This window comes from Littorina saxatilis, linkage group LG2, assembly GCF_037325665.1.
Source record: "Littorina saxatilis isolate snail1 linkage group LG2, US_GU_Lsax_2.0, whole genome shotgun sequence".
NCBI classification, from domain to species: Eukaryota; Metazoa; Mollusca; class Gastropoda; order Littorinimorpha; family Littorinidae; genus Littorina; species Littorina saxatilis.
In genome coordinates, this window is record NC_090246.1 from 23,853,574 (window position 1) to 23,880,127 (window position 26,554).

General features: G+C 43.9%; 1 protein-coding gene and 1 long non-coding RNA gene across 2 annotated transcripts in view; one reads left to right on the forward strand and one right to left on the reverse strand.

Moving 5' to 3' along the window:
* Window positions 1-293: 293 nt before the first annotated feature.
* Window positions 294-26,554, reverse strand: part of LOC138958551 (uncharacterized) — a 147,813-nt gene continuing 121,552 nt past the window's right edge. The window contains exon 2 of the long non-coding RNA XR_011453432.1: window positions 294-635. This is a non-coding gene — a long non-coding RNA (uncharacterized lncRNA). The remainder of the gene's footprint in view (window positions 636-26,554) is intronic.
* On the forward strand, window positions 2,433-6,292 carry LOC138958543 (KRAB-A domain-containing protein 2-like). The gene is made up of 2 exons (XM_070329744.1): window positions 2,433-3,064; window positions 3,857-6,292. The coding sequence occupies exons 1-2, from the start codon at window positions 2,901-2,903 to the stop codon at window positions 5,655-5,657; spliced, it is 1,965 nt and encodes a 654-aa protein (XP_070185845.1). The 5' UTR covers window positions 2,433-2,900; the 3' UTR covers window positions 5,658-6,292.

Sequence of the window (26,554 nt, forward strand, 5' to 3'; positions counted from 1 at the left end):
GGAGGGGTGAAGGCAAAATTGGTCATCACTGAGTGTACGTGTACCTAGCAGGAGGGGGGGGGGGGGGATTTCTTGAATTAGCGGAGGGCGGTAAACATGTGTCTCAAAGCAGAGGTTGGGCTATTTTTAGACCGTCAACACAGACAGTACAGCGTCGTCAATTCCCGCAGTGGGACACTGCGGTTATGAAATTAAAGGCCCCTCCTGTTTTTGGAACCGCAGGAGCTTTCTAGTTTGCTGTTAGGTAGATTTTTGGTTCCTCTTTCCTGTCATGCTCTCTTTTTCTTCATGAATTCTTTTCTTTTTTCTGCCTTCTTGCTCATTCACCTGTATTTTTTCCAAAAATCTCTTCTCTTGCCGCTTGTCTCGCGATTCATGTATAGTTTAATCTGTTAGTGTTCTGATGTAAGTCCAGCAGTAGATAGGTTAAGCCTATTTTAACATACTGGAAACTGGTAATCTTCCAGTAGGTATTAATTTAGTTTTACTAAAGCCTGCTGGGACACAAGTAATGGGTTAGTGCATTTGTAAACAGGAATCGCTTGACAAGTGGCCCCCTTCATCCCCCCCTTCCTCGTCCTGATATGGCTCTGCGTAGTCGGCTGGACGTTAAGCAACAAATAAACTAAACTAAACTAAACAAAAGCGTCGTCAATCCCCGCGTGAAGGAAATCGCTCACCTTCCACGTCCAAAACGTAGTGATATTGACACGCCAAATTAGCGCAGTAGCGTATTGTGCTAAGCAGGAAAGCGCGCTTTTCTGTATTCTTGTTAACTTCGCAATTTCCGGAAAACATCCACTTTCACTTTGAGACTGTTCTGTTTACATTCGACACTATCAAAACCACTTTGCAATACTGAAATAATTTGTTCTGTGTTCGAAAGCTACAGCCAATCGTTATTATATCCCCTTAGGTACAGTTTTATAACATTATTGGCACATGTAAACAATAGGAATTAATTAATGAACGCTACAAAAAGGGCAGCCTTTAACCTCCCTGTTGTCACTCAGCATTTTTTTTTTAAATTCTCATCCACACTTTCAGCACTTCCCCCACCCGCCCTCCCCATCTCAGATGTAATTTGTAAATGACGTTTTCAGCCTTCAATCCACTATTTAACATAGTAAGTCAAGCTTTTCAAACCTTATTCTTCTTCTTCTTCGTCGTTCGCTTTTCAAACCTTATTAATAATTGCTTTGATGTTTTGCTGATGTTCAGTTTATTATTTAATAAAGATCTCATGGTTCAAAATGTCATATTGTTTTTTTCCAAAACGTGCGTGTGTTTCATTTCAAACTAACCTCAGTCACTGATGTGAACTCCATTATTACTGTCACATCTGTTTTACAAATTACACCCATAATCCAAACCAACGCGCAAACACACACACACACCACAACTACACACATATGTACTCGTTACCATTAGCCAACGCTCGTCACAACACTGTCAGTCTCAAGTATAAATAATAATAGTATAAATCATAACTAATTTTCATCACACCATCATAGACATAATGTTGCTTCACATGTTCTTTGTACAATCGTTGGTTTTCACAATAAATATTGCATTACTGTAATTGTCTTCTTTTTCTTTAACAATATCTTTCCAAAAACAAAACTCAAAGACCACACAAGCTATCGCAACCTAATCCTATCTCTGGTCTCTCTTCCTGGGTACAATGGTACCTAAGACTTACATTCAAATGCTTACATTTCCATGCTACCCACATTGTCAAAATACCAATAATTATTTAAAACAAATGTTAACTACTACCTAACTTCATTTCAGACTCACACCCATTTTTATACACACATTTCACATTTAAACCATTAGTCGGCCCCCTGTCGATATTTATCGACTAAGTTCCTTGTTCTGACGGTTACGTTGGAAATATTTCGGATGTGGGCGAAAACACTTGCTTGAGGCGTTTACCCTCATTGGATTCACTGCATCCGTCTTGTCTTCTTTTCTTCTTCTTCTTCTGCGTTCGTGGGCTGAAACTCCCACGTACACTCGTGGAATTTTACGTGTATTACCGTTTTTTACCCCGCCATTTAGGCAGCCGTACGCCGTTTTCGGAGGAAGCATGCTGGGTATTTTCGTGTTTCTATCACAAATAACAGAGACATTAACCCTCAAACTTTGATGATACAATCCACCGAAGATGCTATCAATCAGTCAAAATGGTACTCATTGGTGAACCAAGCATCAATCAAAAATCGCTCTCATTCAACTTTTTAGCGCTGAACGCATTAATTCATTGCTTCATTCGGTCCATCTTAATCCATCAACACAGCATCAATCTAGACTGACAAAAGACACTTGAGCTAGCTGCCAGCATTGTTGATAATGAAAATGTTAGCAGCCGCGTCCTAACCGATTTCATTATCCTTTCCAGTTCTTTTTTTCTCCACTTCACCCAGCTTTGTATATGTTACAGGCAAGTTGGGAAACCAGGCATTTCCGGAAATGACTAACGAGAGTAGTCATTTACGGAAATGACTGATTCACTCGGTCATTTCCGAAAATGCCTAAAGTTGAGCTTGATATTTTAGTCATTTACAGAAATGACTGAAATTACTTAGTCAACATTACCGAATATGCCTAGGCACGTGAATCATAGTCATAAAGGTTGTGAAATGAGAAATGTTAGGACATTTGTGTTCACGCCAAGCCAGCGATCGTGACCAAAACTGTCAACCACGTGAATATTGTTCTCCAAACTAAACTGAATAAGATTTGTGTTTAAATAATCGTGTGTGTGTGTTTTTTTTTTTTACTTTTTATGGGCGGTTATGTATTTAATTTACTTGGGCTCGTGAATACTGTTCTCCAAACTTGGCGAGTTAGTTTCTGAACTTAGTTGCTGCACACAGTTTGAACAGACATCCACTATGGACGTAGAGGATCGTTTTCGAAAATGTCTTTTTGAAAGATATGCCAAAAATAAGAACTATTTGTTACCAAAGGATTGCTACTTTACCATGATCAACGACCTCAAGACAGCACAGGTGTCATCGACAACCAAAACATCACGCCAGTACAAACTGATGAAGAGGTTAGTATCTCTCTCTCTCTCTCTCTCTCTCTCTCTCTCTCTCTCTCTCTCTCTCTCTCTCTCTCTCTCTCTCTCTCCCTCTTTTTTTTTAACTTGTGTCTTCATACTCCTACTCTCTCTCTCTTTCTCTCTCTCTCTCTCTCTCTCTCTCTCTCTCTCTCTCTCTCTCTCTCTCTCTTATGCGGCAAGATATTGGCATGAGACATAAACATTTGGTCACAGACATTTTCCTCTTTCTTCCTCTCTCTCTCTCCCTCTCTCTCTTTCTCTCTCTCTCTCTCTCTCTCTCTCTCTCTCTCTCTCTCTTATGCGGCAAGATATTGGCATGAGACATAAACATTTGGTCACAGACATTTTCCTCTTTCTTCCTCTCTCTCTCTCCCTCTCTCTCTTTCTCTCTCTCTCTCTCTCTCTCTCTCTCTCTCTCTCTCTCTCTGTCTCTCTCTCCCTCTCTGTCTCTCTCTCTCTTTCTCTCTCTTTCTCTCCCTCTCTCTTTCTCTCTGCCCTTTCTCTCTCTCTCTCTCCCTCTCTCTCTCTCTCTCCCTCTCTCTCTCCCTCTTTCTTCCTCTCTCTCTCTCTCCCTCTCTCTCGTTGACTCTCTCTCTCTCTCTCTCTCTCCCTCTCTCTCTCTCTCTCTCACTCTCTCTCTCTCCCTCTCTCTCTCTCCCTCTTTCTTCCTCTCTCTCTCTTTCTCTCTCTCTCTCTCTCTCTCTCTCTCTCTCTGTCTATCTCCCTCTCTCTCTCTCACTCTCTCTCTGTTTTGTTTATTGATAGTGCGTTTTTATTCTAAAGGTATGAGGTGCTGCAGTGCGGTCCAAATGACAAGCTGATCCGAAAAAGATCCTCACCTGATGAAGCCCCGATCTTCTTTGTCACCCTTGAAGATACCTACGACACCATCAAGACTGCACACATCGCCACCGGTCACGGAGGGCGCGATAGGATGCTGAAGGAACTGGAAAAGAAATTTGCCAATATCCAAAGAGACAGTGTAGAACTGTTTAAGTCTTATTGCCTCGTGTGCCAGGAGAAACAAAAGCGACAGAAAACCAAAGGTGTCGTCGTGCGACCTATTCTCACAGAGGAATTCAATTCCAGAAGCCAAGTGGACCTTGTGGACTACCAGTCGATGGAGGATGGCGGCTACAAATGGATTATGGTCTATCAAGATCACCTCACCAAATTTGTAGTCTTGCGACCGCTGACATCAAAAAGGGCGTGCCAAGTAGCCCTTCAGCTCGTGGACATTTTTACTCTTTTCGGGGCTCCAGTGATCCTTCAATCGGACAATGGAAGCGAGTTCACTGCAGTTGTCATCAGAGAACTACGAGATCTGTGGCCAGAATTAAAACTCGTTCATGGAAAACCTCGTCATCCTCAGTCACAAGGCTCTGTAGAGAGGGCCAACGGTGACATCAAGGACATGCTGACTGCTTGGATGTCGGATCACCAAACAACGCGTTGGTCATTGGGTCTAAAGTTCGTGCAGTTCATGAAAAACCGAGCCTACCATTCAGGATTGAAAAGATCCCCGTACAGAGCCATGTTTGGCGTCGAGCCCAGAGTTGGGCTGTCTTCCACGTGGCTGCCAGAGGCCCTGATTGATGAAATGCAAACAGAAGAGGACCTTCGAGAAAGAGTAGGCTGGTCAAGTAATGCTGATAACGCAAGCAATCCGGAGTCAGCAGGTTCAGATTTGGACATCAATATAACAAGTGTCTCTGTGCAGGTCCATGAAGAATCAACCAGTGCTGGTGCCACTCTACAGGAACTTTCAAATGGTGATGCAGCAGTCATCGACAGAGCATTCGAAATAGTCCAAGATGAACTGACAATGACTAATGTCACTGCCATTCTACAGGAAGAACTATCAAATGGTGGTGAAGGAGTCGTCGAAACAGTCCAATGTGAACCGTCAATGACTGATGCCACTGCCACTGCCATTCTACATGAACTATCAAATGGTGGGGAAGGAGTCGTCGAAACAGTCCAAGGTGAACCGTCAATGACTGATGCCACTGCCACTGCCATTCTACAGGAACTATCAAATGGTGGCGAAGGAGTCCTGCATACTGAAAATAATGAACTTCGCTTGCTCAACAAACGGCAACTAAGTATCAATCGTCAACGGGAGGCCAGCCGAGAATGCCAGAAGGGGCAGGCAGAGCGAATGATAAAGCGTAGCAGAATAGAGCTATGCCCGGGACAACCTGGAGACAACGTGGCAGTGCCCGTTCCCCTGGTCGACAGGGGTCGAGGAGATCCCAGAAACATTCTGGGAATTATTCTGCACAAGACTGAAAACGACCTGTATAAAATTGCAACAAGAAGCGGGGTACTGAAAGGATCTTTCACTAGAAATGAATTTGAACTCTGCGCACAGAAACTCTTGACAGAGCAAGATGTAAAATGTGACAAACAGGTCAGTGTCCGCGAGGCAGTTGTTCAAAATTCCTTGAGTGGAGGACAGGGCTTTACCAAATGCAACTGCTCTGGGGGGAAAAAGTGTCAAACAAATAGGTGTAAATGCTTCAAACGTAAAGTACTCTGCAACAGTCGTTGCCACCAAAGCCTGACATGCAAAAACAAATGAACAGAAGAATGCCTGGTACTCAAACTATGTGTGTATGTGTGTGTGTGTGTGTGTGTGTGTGTGTGTGTGTGTGTGTGTTGGTGTATGTGTGTGTGTGTGTGTGTGTGTGTGTGTTGGTGTGTGTGTGTTTTATTCATTGCTCTACATTTTATCTACATTTTAAATTCTTGCACATATTTATAACCATTTCCATTCCTAAAGTGCACAGTGCAAATGCTCTGAACGTAAAGCATTATGCCACTAAAGCCTGGCATGCAAAAACAAATGAACAGAAGAGTAATTAACACTCAAATCTACATGAAAATGTGTGTATTTTAGTATTTCATTTTGTTATTATTCTTTTATCTACCTTTTAATCTGACAGATAATAACATTAAAATCTGGTACATATTTATAACCCTTTTCATTCTTATTGTACACGTGCGTGCGTGCGTTTCGATTGATCAAGAGTTTGTGTGTCAGGCATTTCTGGAAATGCCTAACAGCTAATTTCAGTCATTACTGGAAATGACTAAAATATCCAGCTAAACTTTAGGCATTTCCTGAAATGACCGAGTGAATCAGTCATTTCCGTAAATGACTACTTTTCGGTAGTCATTTCCGGAAATGCCTGGTTTCCCAACTTGCCTGTAACATATATACTGGGCGCAAATTGATGTCTCTGGGAAGAAAGCGGTCGAAGAGGCTAGCTGGTCCCGGCAAGTACGGCGATGACATTATCACTGTCTGACCAAGCACGGACGACGATGCTTAATTTCTTGAGAGGGTGTCAAGAGTGCAACTCGTTTAGCCAGCAACGGCTGGCAATGGCCGCCCCTTGAGACCACTAACCAGCACTGTCAGTGACCGGACCGTTGTGTTGACACGGTTAGCTCGTGCACAATAGACTGTTGCCGCAGACGGGTAGAAGATGGTAGTGGTACCATCAGGTACAAGAATGTGTTTTGACGGTCATTACGGTCTTGTTGAAAGAGTAGGCTTGTGTCCTTCTTACGCCCACCACCTCCACTCGCATTCCCCTGTCTTTTTCCGTTTCCACCCACGGTCTCTTTCTGTCTTTATATGCCTCTCTCTATCTTTTGCTCAGTCCCTTCATCTCTCTCCCCCCCCCCTCTCTCTCGCTCATTCTCTCTCTCACCCCCTTGCTATCTCTCTTTCATCTTCTCTTTTTTTCCCCTCTCTCTCTCTGTCTCTCTCTATGTGTATGTGTGTGTGTGTCTCTCTCTCTCTCCCCCTCTCTTACGGTCCCATAATTATAGCCAAAGAGGTTGAAGGGACGTTTAACACCAACAACCAACTCTCTGTCCAAGCCACACAGCCCCTCAGCGGAGGACAGCACAATACTAATTTCACTCAGGAGCGTACCGCCGCTGCCACTAGACGGTTTTGCCAGGAATTGCAGAAGCCGCCTGTTGCTACCGACAACGATGTAGTTAGTCGCACCGTCTGGGGAGAAAAAAGGCTGAAGGGCCTGTATGTCGACTTTCCGAGTCGCGGCAATACGATACATAAAAGAAATCGACCGAAGACACGAGCTGGTAGCGGCAAGACAATGCAGTTATTCTGGTAAGAATTAGGTTGAAGACACCAGCAGGCAAGACGGAGATGCCATTAACACTGCCTTGACCGAGCACGGACGACGATGCTTAAATTTCCCCACAGTGTTTGAGAGAAACTCGTTTCGTCAGCAATGGCCAGTAATCGCCGCCCCTTGAGACCACTGAACAGCACCAGATTGTTGTGTTGACACGGTTACCACGTGCGCGAGAGACCACTGACTGCAGAAAAGTTTTGATGACACCGGAACCACTCTGCACTCAGCCTCGTGCCTAGATCTCGCTTCTCTCTCTGTGTCTCTATCTGTCTGTCTGTCTTTCTGTCTCTCTCTATCCCTGTTTGTCTATATCTGTCTGTCTGTCTGTCTGTCTGTCTGTCTCTCTCTCTCTCTCTCTCTCTCTCTCTCTCTCTCTCTCATTCCCTTTCCCTATCTATATCTGTTTGTCTATCTCTGTCTGTCTGTCTCTGTCTCTGTCTCTGTCTCTCTCCCTCTGTCTCTTTCTGTCTGTCTGACATAACACGATTGTCCTACTCTCGACCCATATTGTAGACAGGTGTGGAACTGACACTGACTCGATTTTGCGACACTAGATCGATGTCGCAGACAATTATGATAATTTTTGTGAACACATTTCTTCAGCGCTCGTTCTTGCAATTGTTTCCCTACGTACGTGGACATGTGTCTGCTTTGGTGACGTATACGTACTAACCGATGGCTACATCAGGCTATGAAAGATCCCGCGTTCTTTCCCGATGAAACCATTTTGCAAACTACAGGAGATACCTCGTATACATGTTCACACTTGTACCAATCTTGGTGTAGTATGCAGCATCCTTCCATTTGGATGCATAGGCTATAAAACCAAATTTACAGCTTGGCTGCTTCCTGTGGAAAGGCGTTTATTTCGGAATTAATTTCGCATTTAAAACCCAAGTTTGCGACATCAATAATGTTTTGTCTTATTTCAGTGTTCAAAACTAATTCAGCGAAACTGTTCCGCTCTGCGCGGAAAGTAACAAAGTCGTTGCTTGCTGGTATGTGTGAAAGGACGCTCTTGCGCCATACAATGGCCTGGACGCACCCAAAGTTGTTTACAATATGGTTTACGAGAGGAGAATTGCTTTGACAAATCGTTTGCCTGTTGACGGGCGCAGTGGCGTGGTGGTAAGACGTCGGCCTTCTAATCGGGAGGTCGTGAGTTCGAATCCCGGTCGCTGCCGCCTGGTGGGTTAAGAGTGGAGATTTTTCCGATCTCCCAGGTCAACTGATGTGCAGACCTGCTAGTGACTTAACCCCCTTCGTGTGTACACGTAAGCACAAGACCAAGTGCGCACGGACAAGATCCTGTAATCCATGTCAGGGTTCGGTGGGTTATAGAAACACGAAAATATCCAGCATGCCTCCCCCGAAATCGGCGTATGCTGCCTGAATGGCGGGGTAAAAACGGTCATACACGTAAAAATCCGCTCGTGCTAAAAACATGAGTGAACGTGGGAGTCTAAGCCCATGAACGAAGAAGAAGAAGAAGAAGAAGAAGAAGAAGAAGAAGAAGAAGAAGAAGAAGAAGTTTGCCTGTTCACAGGAAAACTCGAATTCAGTCGAGGATCAACAACGCCTGCAGTGTGTTCCCACATCTGAATAGAGTCACAGAGTTTTTGAAATTCATGTGCGAAAACTGCAGAAATCATTATGTCAGGAGGTGCATAAATATGTTATGACAAGAACGTTGTATTTTCTTAGGGTCGAAATTGTGTTTAAATACAAGAGCTGTATATTTAGACCGACCAAAAACTCACGCACAAAGCTGAAATTTGTCCAGTGCATGACAGTGTTTTCCAACTCGAAAAATGTGTTTTGATACACAACACAGGCTCGTTTTCTCCCAAGTACACGTTGAATATTTAATCAATGTTCATGGCAGGGTTTGCTGGAATGTGACAGCTGTTTTCATTTACAGAATATGGACATCTTTTCTAAATACTAAAAACGAGACGACATTTCATCTAATATTGCCAGCGCAATTTCTCCTATTTCTCCTGGCATATTAAAACAAATCGATTCTTAGGTTTTAAGCTCTTCTTTTCTCTTTCTACCCTTCCCCATTTTTTCTGTATTGCTAGTTTTTTTTGCTCACGTAAGTGTAGCCTATGCGATGCTAAACTTTGTCTGTCTGTGCGTGTGTATGTGTGTGTGTATGTGTGTGATAGAAACTTTAACATTTGACTAAACTCCGAAATACTAATTTTTCCTGGTTATTATCCAAGCAACAGCTTCAAAATATTGAAGCAATGGTCAACATTTCGTCGGCACGTATGTAGTTCTTTCTTTCTTTATTTGGTGTTTAACGTCGTTTTCAACCACGAAGGTTATATTGCGACGGGGAAAGGGGGGAGATGGGATAGAGCCACTTGTCAATTGTTTCTTGTTCACAAAAGCACTAATCAAAAATTTGCTCCAGGGGCTTGCAACGTAGTACAATGTATTACCTTACTGGGAGAATGCAAGTTTCCAGTAAAAAGGACTTAACATTTCTTACATACTGCTTGACTAAAATCTTTACAAAAAATGACTATATTCTATACAAGAAACACTTAACAAGGGTAAAAAGAGAAACAGAATCCGTTAGTCGCCTCTTACGACATGCTGGGGAGCATCGGGTAAATTCTTCCCCCTTACCCGCGGGGGGTACGTATGTAGTTAAAGTGTGTATCCAAAGAAAACGGGTGGTGGGGGGTTTTGGGGGGGTAAAAACAGGTGACTGGTTTGTGTCGTGTGTGGTATGTAGACCAGGTCAGGGGTCAAGGTTAGGTCAGATCGCGTGAAGGATTGTGGTATAGATACAGTTATCACCGAGCTGCAGTTCGCCGATTCGGAGAAGACGATTTCACATTGTTCGGTTTCGTAGCTCCAGAAAAATAGATAAAGAAGATACCAAAGGAGATTTCCTACAGGTTAATCTGCACAGCGTGTTTCCAGTGTCTGCGCGAGGAAGCGCTGTCGAAAGCGCAGTGTCGATCTGGCCATCTGGCAGTCGTGTCCCCGTAAGTAGGCTACAGACAGACAGATCTAGATCTAGTGTCTCGCACTCTTGCACCGTGTCATCTATGCTTACTGTGTGTGTGTGTATGTGTGACGGAGTGATTGAGTTTGTGTTACTGTTTGTCGATTTCTTACGTGAGCCTTGAAGGCTTCGCCTCTTGTTTTTTATGAAAGCATTTAGCGCTCCTAAATCGATGGCCATTTTGTTCTCATTCGCTTTGGAATGTTATGAAGATTAGGCCCTCCCGTTGGTTTAGTGATAATAAAGCTTCCTTTAGTTTGTCTTTATCGAATCACATATAGTTCTCCGTTGATCTAGTCAAGAGCGCTGTCAGCATAGAAAAAGGGTTATCTTTCGACGTGCATGTAATTTGATACTGGACTTGAATCGGGTTCTGACCGAGTGAAACATGAACGTTGCAGCTGGAAATCTTCAGTTGTACACACGTTTCAGCTGACATAAATTTTGTGTGTGTGTGTGTGTGTGTGTGTGTGTGTGTGTGTGTGTGTGTGTGTGTGTGTGTGTGTGTGCGTGTGTGTCTGTGTGTGTCTGTGTGTGTGTGTGTGTGTGTGTGTGTGTTTTGTTTTGTTTTGTATTTGTTTTTTGCTTCCTTCTCCTCCATTGCCCTCTTCTTTGCCGTATTTATTTTGCTCCTGGCACTTCCTTCTCTCTTTCAACTTTTATCTCCTCTTCTGTCTTCTGTGTTTCATTATTCCCCTCACCCACTTCCTCCTCCGCTACGGTTATCTCATCTTTTTATTTTCCTCGCAGTTTGTTTTCCTCTTCTCAATCTCTCCTTCCTTCACCTCAACAGTTATCTTCTCTTTACTTAGGCTCCATCTTCTTCTTATTCTTCTCCTTCAAGTTTTTCCAACCCATCCTTGGTATTCTACTCCTGTATTGTCGTCATTGCCCCTCCCCTCGCCCTCCCCCCCCCCCCCCCCTCTCCCTCTCCCGTCATTCTTTCCTTCTTCCTCGTTCTACTGTTTCTCTTTTGTCTATCTTCTTTCTTTTTCCTCCTAGCTGCTCTGTTTTGAGTATTCTTTTCTTCTTTTCTTCGTCTTATCTTTTCTGTCTCCTTTTTCGTCAGGTTAATTCTGCCATCACGTCCTCTTTTTTTTCATTTTTTTTTTCATCTCTCCTTGATTTCGATTAATTCTTTGTGGTCAAAAGAGAGCTGACATCCGCAGATTGAAACTTTCAATCCCTTGATTTCTGATTTGAGCTGTGCTTTGTCCCTTTCTGGGGTTTTGTATTTTTTTTTTCATCTCCGCGTTTCTTCGACTTTTCATGTCCTCTTTCTCATTGTGTCTTTCTTTCTGCTTTCTTTCTGCTTTCTTTCTTCTCCCTTTCTTCTTAATCTCATCCTATTTTCAGCTGATATGCTGCTTTCGGGATTTTCCCTCCGGTGATTTTGTTGTTGTCGAGAGGGACATTTGACACATTCAAATTAAATTCTGCGGCCGGTGTCTTCTGGTCTGTTGCATCGGATTCTTTTGCAGCTTCCCCTTCACTGAAACGCGATTTTGTGTGTGAAAACTGTGCTACTTTGCAATCTCTCTCTCTCTCTCTCTCTCTCTCTCTCTCTCTCTCTCTCTCTCTCTCTCTCTCTCTCTCTCTCTCTCTCTCTCTCTCTCTCTCTCTCTCTCTCCCTTAATCTCTCGCAATCCTCCTCCCTCTCTCTCTCTCTCTCTCTCTCTCTCTCTCTCTCTCTCTCTCCCCCACACACTCTCTCTCTCTCTCCCTCACCCTTTCTCTCTCTTATTTTGTTGTTGTTGGGGGAGGGGGGGGGGGGGTTAATCTCAGAAAACAGGAGGGGAGGTACACAGAAGGGGGCAGGGCGAGAAGACATTTAACACCATCAAACTGAATCCCCCCAAGCTGATAGCTTCCGGTCTGTTGCGCATTCCTCCCTACACTCTCCTTCATTGATCTCCCCAAGGGTCCCGGATGTGAATGGTAAAAAGGTATCCCTCGCTCGGAATGAGTTGTGGCCCATACCTCTTAGTCTTCTTTATCGGTGACCCTATAGCCTCCGTTTCGCCGTTTCCTGTTTTTGCCGTCCCATTGAAGTCGTCGCCGTGCTGTCGGTAAGTTCTGGGTTAATGCACGCGGCGAACTGGGAAACGGCGAAATGGGAAATGACCAATTAGGAAGTCAACCCTCTGCCGTCCATTTACACTGACAATCTATCTGTACAATGAGAAAAACAATCCCCCCCCCCCCCCCCCTAAGACACACTACAGACATAAGACTTTGCTGTATCCATGATACCAACGCACAAGGGAATGCATCCCAAGTTACTCAAAATGGGCGGGTTTTTTCTGCTGTTCCCCAGCGGCTGATGGGTGAATTTCGCTTTGATTTTCAAGAATTTAAATTTAGATTTTTGAGGATTCTCCTTGTGTTTTTGTCAAATAAAAGAAGAAGAAGAAGAAGTCGTTGAAACAGGATTTGAGCTGTGTCTGAAGCGATTAGAAATGTGAGGGCCTTTTCTGTTGTTCAAGACTACAACAAGGTGAATTCCGAGAATTTCCCTTTGATATGCGATATGTGTGTGTGTGTGTGTGTGTGTGTGTGTGTGTGTGTGTGTGTGTGTGTGTGTGTGTGTGTGTGTGTGTGTGTGCGTGCGTGCGTGTTGTTCCTGTTGTTGTGACAGTGCGTGTCTAATGCTTGCCTTATTTAATGTTAGTTCTGTGGTGAGTCTTCATTTGCATATTATTTTACAGTCAGGAAACAAACATTAGATCTCAGCGATTCAGTCAAACCATTTTGTTCTTCAAAAGGCTGTATGGATAGCCTACTAAAGATAGCGTCTTTTCCTTCTACAAGAATACGGACGTAATGCGATATCAAAGTAATGTGCATCTCAGATCAAAGTAATCTAAGGTATTTGAACTAGTATATAATTTATTTCTATCAAAGACATGGAAAAGAGTAATGTGCATCTCAGATCAAAGTAATCTAAGGTATTTAAACTAGTATATAATTTATTTTTATCAAAGACATGGAAAAGAATAGTGCAGGGTGACTATACAAGATGTTGCTATTTTTTCTTCAGCGGACCCGACAATGCTACTCACGGCATAGCTTTGGGTAGATTAAAGATTGTTGATGTCTTTTTAATGCAAATGGATGACGGGCGCAGTGGCGTGGTGGTAAGACGTCGGCCTCCTAATCTGGAGGTTGTGAGTTCGAATCCCGGTCGCTGCCGCCTGGTGGGTTAAGAGTGGAGATTTTTCCGATCTCCCAGGTCAACTTATGTGCAGACCTGCTAGTGACTTAACCCCCTTCGTGTGTACACGCAAGCACAAGACCAAGTGCGCACGGAAAAGATCCTGTAATCCATGTCAGAGTTCGGTGGGTTATAGAAACACGAAAATGCCCAGCATGCCTCCCCCGAAATCGGCGTATGGCTGCCTGAATGGCGGGGTAAAAACGGTCATACACGTAAAAATCCACTTGTGCTAAAAACATGAATGAACGTGGGAGTCTAAGCCCATGAACGAAGAAGAAGAAGAAGAATGCAAATGGATCTCTGCGAGTGCAGCCCAGCGACGCTGAGATCGAAAAAAGACCAAAGCAGTAGAAAGCTTGAGCTGTTTGATGATATCAGTTGTCGCTTCCGAGGCTTATTTTCCTGACATTCCCGTCTTTTCTAGGGACAAACTGTGCTCAAAGGAACACTGTGCTGAACGGAGTCGGTAGAACTGTACTTTCCCCTCAGGGTTCTGACTTGCAGACTTACAGAATCGCACACACGCAAACACGCACGCACGGAATCAGATACCTACGCACGGACGCACGCACGTAAACACACACACACACATAAACGCACGCACGCACGACCGAGTCCATTTTTTCAGAAGCGCAGCGTGTACATAGACTGAAATACAGCAAAATCCGTCACATCAGGACCGTCGATCATGAGAGTAAACAGCCGAGCTAAATACGTAGCGTATATGGTGGAAACGAAGTCACCTTACAACCGCTGGCATACATCCCGCTAATGGGCAGAATATACCTAGGTACCTGCGTAGTTTCAGCGGCACAGACGACGCACTGCCTATTATTTATGCCGCGATATGGATTATGACGAGTACTTGGCCTGTTTTCCTTTCATGCAACGTGTAGCGGGCTGGGATAATCTGCAGTGCTGTCGGTCCTGCTGAAGTTACATATGTGAGCGGAGCCCCTAACCAACATCATCTTGACTTAAATCACGCGCTCTAGAACATTGCTCCAGAAGGTCAGACTCCCGCAGTGTTGAGCACAGACAATGTTAATGATGACTGGTAAAAATAGATATATAAATGATAAAAAAAAACACGAAAAAATAGAGAAAAGATGAAACCAAAATTGTAAGATTGAAAAAAGAATTATTAAAGCAGGGAACATTCTTCACATGAGCACCGTCTTTCGACGTCTTCCAATGAATTGCGTGTCGAAAGGGCGACAAGAGTATTTGAAGCTGCAGGTTTCAAATTTTCTCCGCCGTCTTTTCATTGCCTCTTCTGTGCCCTCGTTGAAACGAGAATTCTATCGATCGAAGGAAAGAGAAAAGTAAAGGGAAAATGGCGCTGTTATGGACAATTTTCTGTCTTTCTTTTGCCCTGCTGGAATAGATAATCTGGTAAATCTATGCAATTTCCCCAGGACATCAAATGTAAACACGGGTATTGCTGGGGCTTGTGTGGAATTTGTTTCAATGTTTTGTGTGTGTTGTATGTTGTAGTTTTTTTTCCTATCGAAAATGGAAGAGAGGATCAAGGAAGAGATCGTAGGGAAAGAGAGTAGTCCTAGTGTTTATGGCACAGAAAAAAGAGGTTTGTTTTGTTTTGTTTTGTTTTGCTGCATTTTGGTTAAGTGGAGCAGGTTTGATACCTTTATGCCTGGCGCACACCTATGTAACTTCAGCAGGACAGACGACGCACTGCAGATTTTCCCAGCCCGCTACACGTTGCGTGAAAGGAAAACAGGCCAAGTACTCATCATAATCCCCATCGCAGTGCGTCGTCTGTGCCACTGAAACTGCGCAGGTATATTCTGCCCTTTACGAACACAGTGTTTAAATGCACGCGGGCGTGCGTCCTTCAAATCGTTCCATTCAGTTGACGAATTTATTAGGTAGCTGCGTCCGACTGTTGTGATAAGCTGCACTGAATGAGGTACATGTAGTTACTATTGCAGCCAATCGACCGACCGCTACTGAGTTAAGATTAGTGCAAGAGCACAGTCTTGGGATAACGGAAAATGAGTGCGTGAAGTTGAACTGTCAAGCGAAGGAGGCAGTTGGGCATTTTTTACGGTTTTGCTTCGATATGGAGGCAATGAGACTTGCGTAAAATTTCCTACGCTGTTCACAGCCGAATGCCTGCGAGAAGTTGAACTGTCAAGCGAAAGAAGTAATCGTGCAAACTTAACAGTTTTGCTTAAAATACAGACACTGACAATTTCATAGAATTTATACGGTGAGAGCATTCATGAGTGCGAGAAGTTGAACTGTCAACTGGAGGAAGTAGTCGAGCAAACTTCAACGGTTTTACCTGAATTGAGTCACTGTGATTAGCATTTTATTAAAAAAAAATAAAATAAAATAAAAAATAAAAAAAGGCTGCTTGCACTTTTCGCTTATGACCAAATATAAGTGACTGACCGTTCCAGTCTAATTTGACACAGTCTGGTTATCAATTACTGCACGCACTGAAGGATACTGTCGGGAACATTACATTTTTCTTTCCTCAGAATGGTATAGTAGGTGAGATATAGAATGTTAAGTCTGCGCCTAATAACAGCGGAGCGAGTGCATTCAAGCAAAATTAGTTTTAAACGTCAGTCAACGACACAGGGTTCTGACAGTTTCTGTTATAAATCAACTACAGACGGGTGGCGTCACAAAAAGTAATGTTCTTTTCTTTCTTCGTGAAAATGAAAACGGAGTACTCACGGATATTGAACGGTCTCATGTCTGACGTTGGTTAAATGTACTAGAAAAAGGAAGAAGACTGAATTGGCAACTAGTAAGTTTCTGCTAGTTATCATCTTTCTGTTCCCTCCACCGCACTTTGTTTAAAAAAAGAAATCTGTTCCTCAGTTTCGCTTACATTGTTATCATTATTTAGTGTCTCATCATCTTCCCTTCCTCTCATACTTTGTTCACATAATTGGCCAACTCATGTATTTGTATTTGACATTTTTTGTAAAAGTAATGGTATTCATGATTCTGTACCCATGCCAAGAAATTTCAGTTCGAATGTAAATACAAGGCTGCATTCAATATATAAGCAGAGATTGTCGTGTGGCACCAAGTGACTCTGTTGTGCGTATACGTCGCCCCATAGTTTTACTGAATAAAATATGTTTTAACCAAACAAACGTGGCCACCACTGCGATATAGATATGTGCTACTGCTATAGTAATTACTTTAGCCGATGACTACCACGATGTTGCGAGCCCTTTGCGTAATTACGTTGCCTGCAAACTCTCAAGAGCAACATGAGAGAACGTTTAACGATTTTATGTCGACATGCATCACAGTGAAACCAAGAGAAATTGTAAAAAAAATTTAAAAAAAAAAAAAACCTGATGTTCAGAGAACATTAACCATTTTATGTCGACTTCAGCTATTCCATCGCACATCATCCACATGGCACCATTTTATGTCGACTTCAGCAATTCCATCGCCGTTAATCCACATAATGCACCACTTAATGTCGACTTCAGTACTTCTTCTTGTCGATCACTCAGATGGAATTCGAGTCAAGCCGGCTACATCAGAAGAGAATGATGGTTATGAAGGGCGGATGGTTATAAAGGGCGGATGTTCGGGATTGGACGGAAAGAGATACAGTGGAACCCTCCATTTAAGACACCTCAATTTAAGAGTCCCTCCCTTTAAAGACCCCGTTTACTTACATTTTCTGTTCAGGTGCTCTGTAAATTTACCCCCATTTTAAGACTCCATCCTTTTTAAGACCTGATTTTCTCAGATTTTTAGAGGTCTTAATAAGGGGGTTCCACAGTACAGACGACACGAACGACACACCAGTGAGTGCTACAGGGTCATTCTCTCGAGAGACACGTTCGAGCTGTTCACGCCCTGTCTCCTAAAAAGCAGTACGCGGTGTTTTGTGTCACGCGTCTAGATAGCGAATTGCACGCGTGTGGGTCTCCTGAGAGTGAAAGTTGATACGTGTCAAGGAAAAGTGATAATTTGGTGCCGAAGCGACTGACTATTAGGAGCGCTGTGGGAGTCAGTGAATGATTTCTGTCGTGTGCTACGTTTAGTCAATAGTTTTTTGTATTCCGGTAGACTTGGATTCAAGAGGGAGGTGTCGTTTTGGGTGTGCGCGCGCGCGCGCGCACGTGTGTGCGTGTGTGTGTGTGTGTGTGTATGTGTGTTTGTGTGTGTGTGTGTGTGTGTGTGTGCGTGCGCGCGTGGGTGCGTGCGTGCGTGCGTGTGTGTGTGTGTGAATAAGTTTCCCATTTATCTTTTTTTTCCTACTCATTGATGACAGAAGGTAGGGGCCAACCCAAAAACAGTATTTATTAAAAAAAATTTTTTTAAAAGAACAAACATAGCATATTGGAACTTGCGCTTCCTTCAAATTCATAAGTTTAAATTCATGAAGCCTAAAAGTTCCCTTGCACGGTGCTTTACATAGATGCGTTTGGAGGGACTGGATTGTATTATATAACAGTTGAAAGTGTATTTATCCCCAACCCTTTCCTCCCTTCCACGAACAATCAACATAATTATGTATTATGTAGCAGAAGCCACCCTTCATGAACACTTTTCATAGGAAAACCGACATTCTCTTTGAATTTGCCTTCTTGCCCCGAAATTGTCACAGACTCAAAGACCGGAATGTATCCTCTTTTTGTTTTTCATTTATAGAAATAATCCCCCTCCCCCCCCCACCCCCCCCCCCCCTTCCCGCCGCCCCCCTCAGCCCCCAGATCAACTTTTGAGTTTTGCAGTAGAAGCCATCCCACGTCACAAATACTCAGAGCGGAACTGAACGTTTCTTTGAATTTACTGTCTGGTCTTGAAAGAGCCACACAGACACCGTGCATTACGATTGATCGTCTCACGTGAACTCAAACGTGAATAGAGATAGCTACATTTAGCTTTAGCAGCTTTCGTCTTTCGAGCTGAAATAACTTCCAAAACATTTTAAATTGAGTCGAAATGTGTGGGTGTGTTTGCCTTGTCGGGGTGATGGGTTCCGGGTCGATTTCTGCGACTGTGTGTCAGCGTGACTTTGCGTGCGCGCGTGCATACTTTCGCGTGTGCGTGCGGATGAGCGTGTGCGCGAGCGTTTACGCATGTGTTTGTGTGCATGCGCGCTTGTGTGTGTGTGTGTGTGTGTGTGCGTGTGCATGCGTGCGTGCGCGTGCGTGCTTGTGCGAGCGTGCGTGCGTGCGTGTGTGTGCGTGCGTGCGTGTGTGTGACCAAATTCAACACATCCTAAAAGGCTTTTATCGTCAACTTTCAGGTTCCCATTTCACTCAAGCATCAAAGGGAATTTGGGTGCATTTACAAATCAAGTTAGTTTCCCTAATTCTGATTTTTGTTTGTCAAATTTATCCACTTGAGCACGGAAGCCTCAGAAGCCCAGCTTGCAGGTTTTGACTTGATCGTCAAAGGGTTTTGTGCTGGAATTCGGTCGTCAGCCGCGATTGTTATTGATCGAAAGGAGCTTTGCTCTCTCCCCCTGAAAATACAGGGAAGGTGGGACAACTGTGTTTGTACTGGCACTTTTAAGGCTTTGCTTCTTTTTCTTGTTTTTCTTCCTTTCGGTGTTAGTTTTCCCCCCCTCCGATCTTCGTCTTTATGTCTTTCTCCGTTGACGTCCTTTTCTTTTTCTGTTTCTCCATCTCCTCTTCTGTCATTGTCATCCTCTTCTTTGTCCTTTGCTGCGGCCTACGCTTCCCTTGAGTTGTAATGCTTGTCAGTCTTCTTATACAGGCCCCCCCCCCCCCCTCCCCTTCCAATTCTTTTACCTCCTGCTTCTCCTCTTCTTCTTCCCGTTCTCGTTCTTCATTCAAAGAGTAAGATCAAGACTAAATCGGTCTCGCATGAGAACTCCTCCCCCGGGTTCAATGGACAAAATCAAAAACGAACAAACAAACAAACAAACAAGTACAAACACACACACGCGCACGCACACGAATCTACGTACACACGCACGCACGCACGCACGCATTCTCTTTCCTCACCAGCATCCTATACCTCCCCATCTTCCTTCTGAACCTAATTGTCTTCCTCCTCCTCCTCCACCTATTCCCTGCGCCTCCCCCCTTCTTTCTTTTTACACGTATATGTTTCGTTGTGTATCTGTTTGTCTGTCTGTTTGTTTGTCTGTCTGTCTGTTTGTCTTTCTGTTTGTCTGTTTGCCTGTCTGGATGTTTGTTTGTTTGTCCTTCTGTCCGCACTTAAATTAGATCTGTGGTTTTTATTGTCTTCGGCTTCTGACCGTCCACCACAGTTTTTTTTTTTTTCTTTTTTTTTTTTTCTCCGTCTTTACACTTGTTCCCTTGTCCCGTTGTGCTCTCACACCGCCCCGTCCCTGTACTCGCTGCTCCAACCACCTCTGAATTTCATTCCGCTGCCAGACTTGTCGATTTTACAGACGCTCCAGGCGGGGATGTCGGGTCGCTGCGGTAGGCTACCCTCGGAAGATGACACTGCACTTCTGCTGAGTCACTTCGACGGTGTTCAGTAGTGGGTCTGTCCCGAGCTAACGGACGCAGCCCACTACCTACTATGCCCCCTACAAACGATATTGACTTTTAAGTCGCGGAGCCAGACTGAGTGAGCGTCACCTCCAGAGAGGAGACCGCCACCACGTCCCTCCGCCGACCCCCCAGAACGTCACACGTTGAAGACTGACAGTAGAACTACTATTCAGGGAAGGATCGAACAGGAACACTAAGACCAAGGTCACCATGAGAGCTCCGGGCATGAAGGGCCACAAGAGCAAGGACAATTTATATTTTGGATGATTAATGAGATGAGGATGATTATAATGATGCTTTGGATTTCCAATTTGGTTTGAGACTACGTGACAGGGCAGCACTCTACGCTCTACTGTCATAATATGGCGTCAACCAGGCCCGAGAACTGCCGCACCTGCGGTGTTGGTCAGGTATACAGAACCTGAGCACCCTCAAAGTCGCATTCGTTAAGTGAATGACACTCGGCTGTGTGATCCCAGCCTTCCCATAGGAACCATAGCACTTCCACTCTGGGTAGGAGCCGACCGTAGCCCGAAAAACCCACATGACCCTGATGGGATTCGAACCCACGACCTCCCGGCCCGCAGCCCGATGCGCTAACCACTGCGCTACGGGGGCCGGTGGCCACCACAGTTTTCTTCCTCCCCCTCCCTGGTCCTTGTTCAGCTTCCTCCTCCAGACTCCCCTTCCTCCTCCGTGCATCTTGTCCTCCTCCGTTATGTGTTTACTCTTCCTTTTCTTCTTTTTCTGATATCTCCTAGTGGTATTAATGACGCCCGCCAGGAGCGAATATCATGCCGATTTCTGCTGACGATTTAACGATTATTCTGGCATCAAGTTATTCATGGTAATATGCAAATCTGTTTGTTGGGGGTGGGGGTGAGAGGTGGTGGTCGGGGTGAGGGTGGGGGGATGTGTGTGTGTGTGTGTGTGTGTTTGTGTGTGTGTGTGTGTGTGTGTGTGTGTGTGTGTGTTTCTGTCTGTCTGCCTGCCTGTCTGCCTGTCTGTCTGTCTGTCTGTCTGTACGTGTGCCCCAGAGAGACAGACAGACAAAAAAACAGACAGGCACACTGACAGACAGACACAGAGAGAGAGAGAGAGAGAGAGAGAGAGAGAGAGAGAGAGAGAGAGAGAGAGAGAGAGAGAGAGAGAGAGAGAGAGAGAGAGAGAGAGAGAGATACAGGAAGTATACAAATATGTTACAATCAGTTTGTAAAGGCGGTCGATTCACCAAAGAGGAATGGGTAAACATGAGTGTCTCCGTCTCCCAAAGCGAGAATTTCATACAATTCTGCCCGTCTGTCGTACATAGCCCCTCCCTATGCCAAGCGGCATGCGTCTTTCTTTGAGTGGTATATGAGTCGTTTATTGGCATACGTGCTGTATTCAATTTCCCTGTCTGTAATGCTATCCTTACATGCATGCGTCTTTCTTTGAGTGGTGTATCGTTTGTTATCATTCATGCGACTAAGCTGACATGGAGAATATCATATTAGTCGATCATTATTTATGGGCTGTCATTCAATACTTTGACTTGGATGTCTACGGCTTGTGACTCTGGCAGGATTAGCAGGTTTTGCTCAGTTCAGTGTCTCTCGTGGTACGCTCAGGGCTGACGAAGAAATTTAGAAGGAACTGTGTGTTTCTTCGGGAACTGTGTGTTTCATCAGGAGCTGTGTGTTTCGTCAGGACTTGCATGTTTTGTCAGCATATTAGTGTTGTGAATTTCGTTAGGAATTCCGTTTATCGTCAGGAATTTTCTATTTCGTCAGGTTTTTCGTGTTTTGTCGGGAATTGTGTGTTTCGCCAGTAACTGTGTGTTTTGTCAGGAATTGTGTGTTTCGTCAGGAATTTTGTGTTTCGTCAGGAATTTGATTCGTGTTTCGTCGGGAATTGTGTGTTTTGTCAGGAGTTGTGTGTTTTGTGAGCAATTTAGAGTTTCTCGGGAGGTGTGTATTTTACTAAGGAATTTAGTGTTTCAATCAGACATTGTTTAATTTACTAGTCAGGATTTTAGTGTTCAGTCAGGAATTAAATGTTTTGTCAGGGTAGGTATAGGCTCAAGGCTGAAGAAGGAATCTAGAAAGAATTGTTTGTTTCGTCAGAAATTGTCTTTTGTCTAGAATTGTGTGTTTCATCAAGAAGGTATAGTGTATCTTTCGTCAGGTTGCAAAGTTTTTGTTCTGTTTTTTTGTTGTTTTTTTTTTCTTCTTGACCGTTGCAAAGTTAGTAAGCCTTATACTACACATTTAGTGTGGAGGTAGGTGTTTGTTCTTTGTTGCCTGCGAACTATTTGAGAAGGATGTTTTAAACACTGTTCAGTTCAGTGTTTTCCCGTTCAGATTATAACGATTCTGTCTATCTGCCTGCACGTCTTTTTGTCCAAAAACTCACGGCAAGGGGAAAGGTACATAACTCCGCAAAGGATACTCTCATCATGAAACATAGAGTTTTGCCCCTTGTACCATTGATTTTGTCCTTCTGAAGAATGCGGGACTCGGTAGCTGTGCTTTTGTGGAGCCGTTCGAGCACATACACACACGCACGCACGCACACACACACGCACGCATGCATGCAGGTACGCACGCACACACGCAGGTACGGACCCACGCACGCTCGCGCGTGGGCGCCGCCCATAAACGTCAATGCTTGACTTTGTAGCCGTGCTTGTGCGTCGGCGTTCGAACACACACACGCACGCACGCACGCACGCACGCACGCATGCAGGTATTAATCCACGCACGCGCGTTGGCGCCGCCCATAAACGTCCTCTTGGCTTTTTCACGCCGTGACAGACGCAGCATTCTCTTCTACTTCTTCAAAAGCTGAGCGGCGTATATATCCCCTTCCCGTTACTGTGACATGGACACTTATATTCTCCTCCAAACACCGCGTTTTGAAAACAACCATTTGGCTCAACAACGACTTTGGCAATACACAACCACTAGTTAAACAAACGCTGAAGGGAATAGCACCATGTGGCCAAAGCCAGAATGATTTTGCTTTACACCATTAATTACGTTTGCACAAGAAAAGTCGATGACTGGTTATATTTAGAGAAGCCACTGTCTTCACTAATTAGCCGTGCGTCTGGCGGAAGGACTACCTCGAACTGACGCCTTTGCTCACCGCGCCCGCTTGTGAAGGATCCAGTCAGTATGGTGGCTTCTTGCATAATTGGCTTGGTGGCTTTACCAGGTCTTTACTATTGGCTTGATGGCTATACCAGGAATAACGGATTGGCTTGATGGCTATACCAAGTTGTACGGATTGGCTGGATGGTTATACCAGGTTGTACGGATTGGCTGGATGGCTATACCAGGTTGTACGGATTGGCTGGATGGCTATACCAGGGCTTACGGATTGGCTTGATGGCTATACCAGGGCTTACGGATTGGCTGGATGGCTATACCAGGTTGTACGGATTGGCTGGATGGCTATACCAGGTTGTACGGATTGGCTTGATGGCTTTACCAGGTTGTACGGATTTGCTTGATGGCTATACCAGGGCTTACGGATTGGCTTGATGGCTTTACCAGGTTGTACAGATTGGATGGATGGCTATACCAGGTTGTACGGATTGGCTGAATGGCTTAACCAGGGCTTATGGATTGGCTTGATGGCTATACCAGGTTGTACGGATTGGCTTGATGGCTATACCAGGTTGTACGGATTGGCTTGATGGCTATACCAGGGCTTACGGATTGGCTGGATGGCTTTACCAGGTTGTACAGATTGGCTGGATGGTTATACCAGGTTGTACGGATTGGCTGGATGGCTATACCAGGGCTTACGGATTGGCTTGATGGCTATACCAGGTTGTACGGATTGGCTGGATGGCTATACCAGGTTGTACGGATTGGCTGGATGGCTATACCAGGGCTTACGGATTGGCTTGATGGCTATACCAGGTTGTACGGATTGGCTGGATGGCTATACCAGGGCTTACGGATTGGCTTGACAGCTATACCAGGTTGTACGGATTGGCTGGATGGCTATACCAGGGCTTGCGGATTGGCTTGATGGCTATACCAGGTTGTACGGATTGGCTGGATGGCTATACCAGGGCTTACGGATTGGCTTTGATGGCTATACCAGGGCTTATGGATTGGCTTGATGGCTATACCAGGTTGTACGGATTGGCTTGATGGCTATACCAGGGTTAACGGATTGGCTTGATGGCTATACCAGGGTTAACGGATTGGCATAATGGCTATACCAGGGCTTACGGATTGGCTTGGTGGCTGTACCAGGGCTTACAGATTTGTTCGGAGGCTATACCATGACTTACTGATTGGCTTGATGACTATACCACGGCTTACGGAGTGACTTGATGGCCATACCAGGGTTAACAGATTGGCTTGATGGCTGTACCAGGACTTATTGATTAGCTTGATGGCTATACCAGGGCTTATGGATTGGCTTGATGGCTATACCGGGTCTAAAGGATTCTCTTGCTGGCTATATACCGGGGCTGATGAATTAGCTTGATGGCTATACCAGAAATTAATGATTGGCTTGGTGGTTATACCAGGGCTTACGGATTGTCTTGATTGCTATACCAGGACTTATAAATTAGCGAGATAGGGTATACCAGGGTTAACGGACTGGCATGATGCCTTGCTATACCAGGGTGAAAGGATAGACTTTGATGGCTGGCTATGCCAGGGTGTACGGATTGGCTTAATGGCAAACATGTCACAATCATATTCCACAACAACAACTAATAAAGAAAGAGATGAGATTAAAGCCGGGGACCTTTGATTGTTCTTTCCAGCTGTTCTGATTTTTTTGACGATTTTAAAGCGGGAACCTTGATTTTGTAAAATGAATGTTTTGGGGTGTCTGTGTTGTAGGTTCTGCTTACATATATACTACCTTATGTAACATAAATCTGATTGCTGAATATGGTAGGTTAACAGATGGCCTTTCCAGTCATATACCTGTATGGTTTTACAAGAAACGGCCTCATCACGAGTGTCTGCACTTAAACGTATTTGCCTTCTGTTTGATTCCTTCTTTCTTTATTTATTTGGTGTTTAACGTCGTTTTCAACCGTTCAAGGTTATATCGCGACGGGGAAAGGGGGGAGATGGGATAGAGCCACTTGTTAATTGTTTCTTGTTCACAAAAGCACTAATAAAAACATTGCTCCAGGGGCTTGCAACGAAGTACAATATATGACCTTACTTGGAGAATGCAAGTTTCCGGTACAAAAAACTTAACATAAAATGTTGATATGGGTAGTATAGAACGTACAGCATAAGGAAACATGATAGCATTGCAGACGTTAATAACAAGAAAACAAGCCGCGCAAGGCGATAATACTACATTTAGTCAAGCTGTCGAACTCACAGAATGAAACTGAACGCACTGCATTTTTACACCAAGACCGTATACTCGTATTATCGTAAATCCACCGCTCGTGGAAAAGGCAGTGAAATTGACAAGCCAGAATAGCGCGGTAGTGGTTGCGCTGAGCAAGATAGCACGCGTTTCTGTATCAGTATTCTTTTTCACTTTCTGAGCTTGTTTTTAATCCAAACATAACATATCTATATGTTTTTGGAATCAGAAACCAACAAGGAATAAGGTGAAATTGTTTTTAAATCGATTTGGGAAATTTAAATTTCATCATAATTTTCATACTTTTACTTTTCAGAACTTGATTTTAATCCAAATATAACATGTTTATAAGTTTTTGGAAATCAGAAAATGATGAAGAATAAGATGAAATTATTTTTTGGATCGTTTTATAAAAAGATAATTTTAATTAAAATGTTCAGATTGTTAATGATGAAACTCATTAATTAATTTCTAAGCCTCCAAGCTGAAATGCAATACCAAAGTCCGGCCTTCGTAGAAGATTGCTTGGCCAAAATTTCAAAGAAGTTCATTGAAAAATGAGGGTGTGACAGTGCCGCCTCAACTTTTACAAATAACCGGATATGACGTCATCAAAGATATTTATCAAAAACATGAAACAAGTCGCGTAAGGCGAAAATACAATATTTAGTCAAGTAGCTGTCGAACTCACAGAAGGAAACTGAACGCAACGCAACGCAGCAAGACCGTATACTCGTAGCATCGTCACTCCACCGCCCGTGGCAAAGGCAGTGCACGTGGAATTGACAAGAAGAGCGGGGTATTCGTTGCGCTGAGAAGGATAGCACGCTTTTCTGTACCTCTCTTCGTTTTAACTTTCTGAGCGTGTTTTTAATCCAAACATATCATATCTATATATTTTTGGAATCAGGAACCGACAAGGAATAAGATGAAAGTGTTTTTAAATTGATTTCGAAAAATAAATTTTGATAATAATTTTTATATATTTAATTTTCAGAGCTTGTTTTTAATCCGAATATAACATATTTATATGTTTTTGGAATCAGCAAATGATGGAGAATAAGATAAACGTAAATTTCGATCGTTTTATAAATTTTTATTTTTTTTTACAATTTTCAGATTTTTAATGACCAAAGTCATTAATTAATTTTTAAGCCACCAAGCTGAAATGCAATACCGAACCCCGGGCTTCGTCGAAGAGTACTTGACCAA

What these genes read in the sequence shown, in the direction of transcription:
- LOC138958543 (XM_070329744.1), top strand. Translation starts at nt 2,901, where the DNA reads ATGGACGTAGAGGATCGTTTTCGAAAATGTCTTTTTGAAAGATATGCC. An exon ending in CAGTACAAACTGATGAAGAG is followed by an intron (nt 3,065 to 3,856) that starts GTTAGTATCTCT and finishes TTTATTCTAAAG; the next exon opens with GTATGAGGTGCTGCAGTGCG.